The sequence below is a fragment of the Polypterus senegalus genome, chromosome 4, assembly GCF_016835505.1.
Source record: "Polypterus senegalus isolate Bchr_013 chromosome 4, ASM1683550v1, whole genome shotgun sequence".
NCBI lineage: Eukaryota > Metazoa > Chordata > Cladistia > Polypteriformes > Polypteridae > Polypterus > Polypterus senegalus.
In genome coordinates this window covers 238,153,037-238,163,762 of record NC_053157.1, presented here as the reverse complement: position 1 = coordinate 238,163,762, position 10,726 = coordinate 238,153,037, and the positions used below count along the sequence as shown (strand labels likewise).

General features: G+C 43.2%; 1 protein-coding gene across 1 annotated transcript in view; it reads left to right on the top strand.

Annotated features, from left to right (window-relative positions):
- The first annotated feature begins 1,246 nt into the window (after positions 1-1,246).
- The window catches only part of LOC120528928 (zinc finger protein 850-like), a 52,444-nt gene continuing 42,964 nt past the window's right edge, over positions 1,247-10,726 (top strand). The window contains 2 exon segments of the mRNA XM_039753005.1: positions 1,247-1,355; positions 6,509-7,020. Of these exon segments, the coding sequence (XP_039608939.1) occupies positions 6,636-7,020 (385 nt within the window). The 5' untranslated portion in view covers positions 1,247-1,355; positions 6,509-6,635.

Sequence of the window (10,726 nt, the reverse complement as noted above, 5' to 3'; positions counted from 1 at the left end):
AGGGAGCAATTGTGACAAGACAAGGGTACAAAACTGAGCACATCACCAGCAGCTTCTTATGTTATGAGGTCCTAACTGCTGCCAGTTACACAGAAATTCTCTGAACACGAGGGTCCTCAGACTCTTCTTAAGGAAGAGGGAGTCCGAATTTTGGATTGAGGTGGGCTGCTCATTTCACATGAGCAGAGATACCACACAAAGGTGGCACCACCAGGCGTTCTTCACTGGCAGATCTGAGTAGTCGAGGAAAAGCCGAAGACATCAGAAGGGACTCCATCTTATATAGATGCTGAGCCACCGAGTACTCTGTAGGACAGCAGCCAGGATCTGAACTGAATGCGTGTCACTAGATGGTCCCGATGTATTAATGTGGGAGGAGTGACGTGCGTCCAGACCAGACATGTCACTGCATTTTGGATGATCTGAAGCAGCTTAATGACACAGGCCAGCAGAGAGAGTTGTAATCGCCCAGAAGTGACGAGACCAAAGCCCGGAGCAGATGTCGTGCTACGTATTCTGTCAGATATGGTCTGATGTTGAGGATGGGATGTTGTGTCGAGGGAATCTGCACGACCGAGACGCCATAGCAACATGGCCAGTGAAGGACCGCTGGTCATCGCAGATACAGAAGACCTGGAAAGGATGTGACTGTGCACGTTACAGGAGTGCAGTGTCCAAAGAGTCTGCTCGGCCCTTTCTTCTCCAGTCCCTCTGTGCAGCTGATGTGGACCCCCAAGTACTTTTATATTGACAGGATGGGTGAATGAAATCAACTCAAGACACTGCCAGAAAGGTCCAGGCTGTTAGTGTGAAGGAATAACGGAATCAAACGCTTCACGCAGACGAAACAGAAGAAGGTCTGACCTGCTGTCTGGCTCGTTTTTAGGCTGAGTTACGCTTTTACGTTCATTTATTTTTTTGTTATATAATGAGTTTCACCGAGCGCAGACTCAGAGCGCTGTGCCAAGTTCTCAGGTAAAATGCAATTACAGACAAATTACTGAAAATAGAATTAGCACACATTTAGACACAGAGCCCAAATGTCATGCGCAAAGACAATTTCGCCTCGGGGATGAATAAAATATATCAAATTAAATCAAAAAGCAAATCAAAATAAAGCATAAGGTCGGAAAATGCAAAAGTTATTCTCACTCCATGCAGTAGATGGCGGTAATGCTCCGTTCATTGCGGGAGCAACTGCGAGTCGCGCTCTGATGACGTCATTTGTTCGAGTCCGCAAGCGAACAGTCCCGACTGGCTAAGTGAGGCGCTTTCCTGCGCTCTAAGAGACAAAGGCGAGAAGAAGCAAAGCCGAGGAGATTAGAAGTGGCGAGTGTCGAGCGCAGAATTACCAGGTAGGAGAGAAAAACTGTATCATAATGAGAATGAGGATGAGGGTGGGCAGCGATCTCGGGGACTCAGAAAGACAAGAACATTGTGGGCGGAAATCCTGCCGCCTGCGGCGGTCCATTGGTAGCAGGAGAGTGGAACTTCATTGTATCCGCCGTACGCTTTCACATTCAGGTAATTCAAGGACTGGTCGACTAGCAGACATTGCCGGGCTCCATTTATGTGAATCCGTTTCAGACCACTTTGGCCTCCCGTGTGTTTTATCGTGCATTTATTCACAATTTCGTACTGTTTACAGTGGTAATTGCGTTAAGAATTTGTCACAGCGCTCTGCTCCTGCACTCGGTGAAGTGAAACAAACGGAGCTCCACTGTAATAAACTGAGGCTGCGTTGTGCGCCGCTCGCCTGTTCCATGCCGTCCCGTGATTGGAATTCATTTCACGCGAAACAAAAAGTGAAATTTCACACAACGTTTCCCCCACTATCCAATAGAATAAGAACAGTCGGCTATCATTTTTTTTTTTTTTTGAGAGACGACAAAAAGCATGCAAACATACTAAGCCGCTGGCAGTGCTACCCGTATGTGACAGGTTGGATTTCTAAGTGATCAAAGTGCGCCATCTGTTTGAATTTATTTTGTGATACATGTAGTGATAACATTTATTGCATGTGCCACTCCAACAGATGGTGCGTCGCAAAAATTTGTATTAATAAATTAAATTACTGTGAAGGTTTGTGATGTGCCATGTGTGGGAACTACAAATGCAGCACATACACTCCCCTAAAGGATTATTAGGACCACCATACTAATACGATGTTTGACCCCCTTTCGCCTTCAGAACTGCCTTAATTCTATGTGGCATTGATTCAACAAGGTGCTGAAAGCATTCTTTAGAAATGTTGGCCCATATTGATAGGATAGCATCTTGCAGTTGATGGAGATTTGTGGGATGCACATCCAGGGCACGAAGCTCCCATTCCACCACATCCCAAAGATGCTCTATTGGGTTGAGATCTGGTGACTGTGGGGGCCATTTTAGTACAGTGAACTCATTGTCATGTTCAAGAAACCAATTTGAAATGATTCAAGCTTTGTGACATGGTGCATTATCCTGCTGGAAGTAGCCATCAGAGGATGGGTACATGGTGGTCAGGAAGGGATGGACATGGTCAGAAACAATGCTCAGGTAGCCCGTGGCATTTAAATGATGCCCAATTGGCACTAAGGGGCCTAAAGTGTGCCAAGAAAACATCCCCCACACCATTACACCACCACCACCAGCCTGCACAGTGGTAACAAGGCATGATGGATCCATGTTCTCATTCTGTTTACACCAAATTCTGACTCTACCATTTGAATGTCTCAACAGAAATCGAGACTCATCAGACCAGGCAACATTTTTCCAGTCTTCAACTGTCCAATTTTGGTGAGCTCGTGCAAATTGTAGCCTCTTTTTCCTATTTGTAGTGGAGATGAGTGGTACCCGGTGGGGTCTTCTGCTGTTGTAGCCCATCCGCCTCAAGGTTGTGCGTGTTGTGGCTTCACAAATGCTTTGCTGCATACCTCGGTTGTAACGAGTGGTTATTTCAGTCAAAGTTGCTCTTCTATCAGCTTGAATCAGTCGGCCCATTCATTCTCCTCTGACCTCTAGCATCAACAAGGCATTTTCGCCCACAGGACTGCCGCATACTGATGTTTTTCCCTTTTCACACCATTCTTTGTAAACCCTAGAAATGTTGTGTGAAAATCCCAGTAACTGAGCAGATTGTGAAATACTCAGACCGGCCCGCCTGGCACCAACAACCATGCCACGCTCCAAATTGCTTAAATCGCCTTTCTTTGCCATTCTGACATTCAGTTTGGAGTTCAGGAGATTGTCTTGACCAGGACCACACCCCTAAATGCAGTGAAGCAACTGCCATGTGATTGGTTGATTAGATAATTGCATTAATGAGAAATTGAACAGGTGGTCCTAATAATCCTTTAGGTGAGTGTATGTCTCTGCTATTTGCAGCGGGATTTATAATCTATATTTTGATGTTTGTGATGTTCTGCCATCTGTAGAAATGACAGAGACATAGTAACTGGACAGTTTCACAAATACTTATCCTTTTAGTAATGTGGACTAGCTGTCTAAGACGGTGAACTCTAACAATTCACTGAACAGTAGACCTCAGTGTTTACATGTGCAGTGCACCATCTAAAGGAAAGTATTTTGTAATGCATGTGTTGCATTTGTCATTGTATTACTGCAAATGTTTGTGGTGTGCCATCTGTTGGAATGACAAATGCAGTGTATATGTCAGTGTTACATGCCATTTAGTATTGGAATCATAAATGAAGTGTTAATGTTTGTGATGCACCATCTGTTGGAAAGGAAAATTTAATGTATTTTATTAATATAAATGTTTTATGCGCCATCTGCCAGAATGACCGAGACACGGAAACTGGATAGACACACAGATCTTATTAGTAAGGTGGACTAGCTAAGCTAGCTGTCTAAGATAGACTGAACTCTAAGAATTCAGTATCGACCTCAGTTTTAATATTTGCAGTGCACCATCTACTGGCATCGGGTTAAAAACATACAGAAGTTACTGCTTTTTGTTTTGATGTTAAGTCAGTGGGAAAGACAAATGCAATGCACACGCCTCTGTGTTATATGCCATTTGGTATGTGATTTGGAAAAGCAATGCTAATGTGTGCCATCTGCTGGAAACACAAATGCAATGCATTTTATTGAATTATTATAATTTCATTTTATTATTGAACCTCTTGCATGTTTCATGACAGACCTCTGAGTATCCCAAGGTCTGTGTTGATTACTTAGTAGCACTTGCAGCTTATATATATATATATATATATATATATATATATATATATATATATATATATATATATATATATATATATATATATATATATATATATATATATATATAACTGCTCAAAAAATTAAAGGAACACTTTGAAAACACATCAGATCTCAATGGGAAAAGAAATCCTCCTGGATATCTATACTGATATAGACTGGGTAATGTGTTAGGAACGAAAGGATGCCACATCGCTTGATGGAAATGAAAATGATCAACCTACAGAGCCCTGAATTCAAAGACGCCCAAAAATCAGAGTGAAAAAATGATGTGGCAGGCTAGTCCATTTTGCCCAAATTGAATTGCAGCAACTCAAATTGTACGCAGCACTTTGTATGGCCCCTGTGTTCTTGTATACATGCCTGACAACATCGGTGCATGCTTCTAATGAGATGACAGATGGTGTTGTGGGGATCTCCTCCCAGATCTGGACCAGGGCATCACTGAGCTCCTGGACAGTCTGAGGTGCAACCTGGTGGCATTGGATGGACCAAAACATAATGTCCCAGAGGTGTTCTATTGGATTTAGGTCAGGAAAGTGTGGTGGCCAGTCAATGGTATCAATTCCTTCATCCTCCAGGAACTGCCTGCATACTCTCACCACATGAGGCCAGGAATTGTCGTGCACCAGGAGCCACTGTACCAGCATAGGGTCTGACAATGGGTCCAAGGATTTCATCCTGATACCTAATGGCAGCCAAGGTGCCTTTGTCAAGCCTGTAGCGGTCTGTGTGACCCTCCATGGATATGCCTCCCCAGACAATCATTAACCCACCACCAAACTGCTCATGCTGAATGATGTTACAGGCAGCATAATGTTCTCCATGGCTTCTCCAGACCCTTTCACTTCTGTCACGTGCTCAGGGTGAACCTGCTCTCATCTGTAAAAGCACAGGGCACCAGTGGTGCATCTGCCAATTCTGGTATTCTATGGCGAATGCCAATCGAGCTGCATGCTGCTGGGCAGTGAGCTCAGGGCCCATTAGAGGACATGGGGCCCTTGGGTCACCCTCATGAAGTCTTTCTGGTTGTTTGGTCAGAGACATTCACACCAGTGGCCTGCTGGAGGTCATTTTGTAGGGCTCTGGCAGTGCTCATCCTGTTCCTCCTTGCCCAAAGGAGCAGATACTGGTCCTGCTGATGGGTTATGGACCTTCTATGGCCCTCTCCAGCTCTCCTAGAGTAACTGCTTGTCTCCTAGAATCTCCTCCATGCCCTTGAGACTGTGCAGGGAGACACAGCAAACCTTCTGGCAATGACACGTATTGATGTGCCATCCTGGAGAAGTTGGACTACCTGTGCAACCTCTGTAGGGTCCAGGTATCGCCTCATGCTACCAGTAGTGACACTGACTGTAGCCAAATGCAAAACTAGTGAAGAAACAGTCAGAAAAGATGAGGAGGGAAAAATGTCAGTGGCCTCCACCTGTTAAACCATTCCTGTTTTGGGGGTCATCTCATTGTTGCCCCTCTAGTGCATCTGTTGTTAATTTCATTAACACCACAGCAGCTGAAACTGATTAACAACCCCTCTGCTACTTAACTGACCAGATTAATATCCCATAAGTTTCATTGACTTTATGCTATACTCTGATTAAAAGTGTTCCTTTAATTCTTTTGAGCAGTATATATATATATATATATATATATATATATATATATATATATATATATACATATAATACACACACACACACACACTGTATGTTTTCTCACACAGTCCCACATTGACACATACTAATACCTACATATTGCTCGTAAAACTGAAGATCTCAAATCTGTCCTACTTCTTCTGTCCCTGCACATCGGTTAAATATATTAAGGGTGATGGGATGCTAAACCCTTGACTTTGCAGTCTCTTTCCAAAGACCTTGAGGAAGCTCTGTTTATGTGGTTGCTATGTCTGTCTTTCCAACGGATGGTGCATCACACAATTGTCATTCCATGAACTGCATTTACCATTGCACCAGATTGCAAGTCACAACAATGAACAGTTTTATAAATCCCATATCAAATTACATATAGCAGAGACATACATATTGCATTTGTAATTCCAACAGTTGGCACATTATGAACATTAACAAAGCTTTCATGAATTTCATACCAAGTGGCCTATTACAGAGCAATATTCATTGCATTTATCATTCCAACATATGGTGTCTCATAAGCAGTTCACAGTTTTGTGAGGTTGCTTAAAAAAAATCAGACATTCTCCCTGAAATGCGCTCAAGTTATTTTTGATGACATTATGAAGTAATTAAATGTTTATTTTTTATTTTGACAGGTAGAAAGGAGCCTCTTTCCCAGTTCACGTGGTGATGCAGTGAAGTGTTTACCAGCCTCCATGTAAGGAGGGAATCTTTAAAAGAGAAGACACTTGGTGGTTTAGAGAGAAGCGTTTCCCACAGAACATGGCCTCTGCCAAAGAGGACAGCATGGATCAAAGAGTGGCCAGCATTAAAGAAGAGGACTGTGAGTGGGGTCCACCCCAGGATTTGTGCGTGAAGCTGGAAGAGTGTGAAGTAAGAATTTCTGGTGTTAAAGAGGAGGAGTCCAAGGGGGAGATTGTCCAGGTTAAAGTGGAGGATTCAAACGAGTTCTCAGCGAGTCCTGAACTGCAAACGTTCAAAGCTGAGAAGATTTTCAAACTGGAGTCTTATTCCAGTTCAGGGCCCCAGTTCACTAATAAGGCAGACCCCGTGGAAGTGAAATCTGAGCTCTCTGAGTTTGAGGAGAAAATGACTGAAGGAAACAGGAGAGAAGAAGAGCAGCAGCCATTTAGGAGTGTTGGAATAAGTAAGTAACGTGATGACATTTAAAAGGAAGTGAAGCTGAGGATGTTTGCAGATTTTGAAGGTGGCTGTCGTGGTGTTTTATATATAAGAGCAGGATAAACGTTTGATTGAATTCAAATAGAGACCTGATGATCTGGTGAATGACAGCCAACCACAGCAACGTCCAGCATGTCATTTGTCACCCACACAGAGCAGTGCAGTATTTCACCAATTAACAAAGCTGATGTGCTGCAGGCTGGATAAGATACTTGATTATCAGCGGCAGACACACCGGGGTGAAGGTGAAGGTGAAGGTGGTGCTGCTGTCACTTGGCTCATGCTGTCTGCCATCCACCTCCACACATTCACTCCATGCCATTCCACACTCGCTCACCTGCCTCGTCCACCGCCTGCACATCTCCATGGAGGTCAGTGGTGACCCGATCTGCCTCACTGTCCCCAGTGACCACGCACACCCCGGCCAGTTGTCTTTAGTGGTGGGCAAGTGTCCATCTGGCTGTGTGCCCCCCACCCCAATCGTTTTACTACGTGCTTTCTTCCTAACCTCTACACTCCGTGAAGTGCATTTCAGTTTCAGAAGGTTTGACTTTACGCTTCTGTGACGACTGAGCCTCATCTTACTTCGTTTAGAGTAATAATGAGATCATTGATAGCTCATGTGAAATTGTGACGCCCTCACGTCAAAATAATTTCCCATTGTGCCGTACGCATATGTTGGTGTTTTATTATTTCTTTTTTTTTCCCCTGGATTTTCTCTTCTTATTTGAGTTTTTCAATATAAGGCTTTGATGCATGATGTTGGGTTTTGGTTTTGACAGCTCGATAAGACCGTGTGTGTGTTTTACTTCTGTTGAAGATTGAGTGAGTTTCAGTTTATTGAACTTTTTCATTTACATCACTGATCTGCTTATAGTTTGACATGAAGGAGTCTTTTCCTGTTTATCAATGACAAAAAAAAATGAGAATTTAAATCCATTAAGATTTATCATTTTAGAACAAGCAAATGTAAAAGGGGGTGAATACTTTTTATAGACACAGAACATCACATGGTGATAATTTAAGGGGTGTTGATGATGATGATTTCCAACATCCCCATGACTTTGATTCTGATTTTTGGACGCTCCGGTTATTTTTATTTACATTTATTTGTTTAACAGACACTTTTGTCCAAAGCCACGTCCAAAGAAGGTCAATATACTCGAGTAATTACTGGTCTAAGGGGCTGTTTGAGACCAAGTGTGACAGGACTAGGTGACAATTGATCATCACAAGTGAAGAGTTCAAAACAAAACACAAGCGAGTGGCCATTCCTGGGTTCCAAAATCCTAACAGCTAATAAATATCCTTTAGACTGAAATTCACTCAACAAGAGGATTGTGAAAAGCTCCTCTACACACACTGAGGGAGTCCGCGTTACGAATGGAGACGGGCAGCTCGTCGTACCAGCTAGGGGTACACATGAAGTGTCCTGACTGAGATTTGATACCACGCAGAGGTGGCGTCACCAAATGCCATTCAAGAGCAGACATGATTTGTGGAGAAGGAGCAGAGGACACCCCGAGTGTCTCCATATATGTCGGTGCAGACCCATTGACTATTGTGTAGGCGAGGCTCCAGGAAGCCAGTGTAGTGACCTGAAGAGTGACCTGTGCCACACTGATGGCAGACCACACTGTCCCCAACAGCAGGCAGACCAGTTTAAGGTTGTACCGTTTGAGCTTGAGGGTCACGTCATCCAAGGGTTGGAGATGAGAGTGGACAATGGGCATCCACGGGGGAGCCTGGAGCTAATTTCCTCAATGATGACCTTCTCATGTGATGTCACATTCTGATTTCTTCATGGTGGATTCAGAAAGTCCTCAGTCCCATTCACTTTGCTCACATTTTGTTTTGTTTCAGCCTTTGTGTTAAAATCATTTCAGTTTATTTTGTCCTCCTCCAGTGACACTCAATACCCCAAAATGACAAAGCGAAAGCAGGAATGTGGAAAATTCTGCAAATTAATTCATTATAACGTGAACTCTGACTTTGATGTAAGCATTCTGACTCTTCGCTCTGTAATTAGTCGATTCCAGCCTGGGGGTCTTCATGGTTTGAGGCCACAAGCTCCACAACCCCAGATGTCCTGCCATCCTTCTCTGCAGATCCTCTGGCGCTCTGTCAGGTTGGATGTAAATGGCCGCTGGACGGCGACTGTCCGCTCTCTGCAGAGAGATTTGATTATGTTCAAGTCTGGGGCCTGGCCTGGCCGCTCGAGGACTTTCTCAGAGATGACCTTCAGCCACTCCTGTGTTGTCTTCAGTGCAGCTTGAGGTCCGGAGTGCTCTGAGCAGGTCTTCGTGAAGGAGATCTCTGAACTTTGCTCCATTCAGCCCTGACGATTCTCCCAGTCACTGATGCTGCCGTCACCGAGCTTCACCATTGGAGTGCCGTTGCACAGGTGACGAGCGGTTGGCTGATTTTCTCTGAGATGTGACGCTAGTCTCAGTTTGACCAGGCCAGAGAATCATTTCTCACAGTCTGGGACAACAACATCATTTATTTCTAGAGCATTTTCATACAAATAATGTCGCTCAAAGTGCTTGAAGAAAGAGAAAAGAGACAAAGTAAGAATTAAAATAGTCCTTTAGGGAGTCCTTTAGGTGCCTTTGGCAAATTCAAAGTGGGTTTCCATGGGTCCTTGACTGACGAGAAGTGTCTGCCTGGCAATTCTGATTGCTGGAGTGTTGTGCTGATGGTTAACCTTCTGCAAGTTTTTCCCATTTCCACACAGGTTCTCTGGAGCTCAGTCCGAGTGACCATTTTAGCTCCTAGTCAGCTGTCATATGAAGGCCCTTCTCCCCTGATTGTCCAGCTCTAGTAAGAGTCGTACTTCTAAAGTAGTATGATGGAGGCCACTGTGCTCTTGGGAACCTACAGTGCTGCAGCCTTCTAGATTTGTGCCTCTCGTCTCTTAGCCTTGCAGGCATTTCCTTGGTCATCTTGACTTAGTTGTCGCTCACCTGGTGGACCTTCCATAGACGGCAATGCTCTTTTCCCAGTCTAGTCATGGAGCTGACCACAGGTGGACTCCAGTTAAGGTGTAGAAACATCTGAACAGTCCACCTTAATGCATTGTTAAGCATCTGTGTGTGTCTATGGTTGTTAAGTCTCTTTAATTCTAACAAACAGAAAGATAACGCCTTTCATATCTATCTATCTATCTATCTATCTATCTATCTATCTATCTATCTATCTATCTATCTATCTATCATATAGTGCCTTTCATATCTATCTATCTATCTATCTATCTATCTATCTATCTATCTATCTATCTATCTATCTATCATATAGAACCTTTCATATCTATCTATCTATCTATCTATCTATCTATCTATCTATCTATCTATCTATCTATCTATCTATCTATCTATCTATCTATCTATCTATCTATCTATCTATCTATCTATCATATAGCGCCTTTCATATCTATCTGTCATATAGCATATAGATAGATATGTAAGGTGCTATATGATAGATAGATAAATATATAGCTATGAATGGCACTATATGACAGATAGATATATGAAAGGCACTATATAATAGATAGATAGATAGATATGAAAGGCACTATATAATAGATAGATAGATATGAAAGGCACTATATGAGAAAGAGATAGGTAGATAGATACTTTATTAATCCCAAAGGGATATTCACACACTCCAGC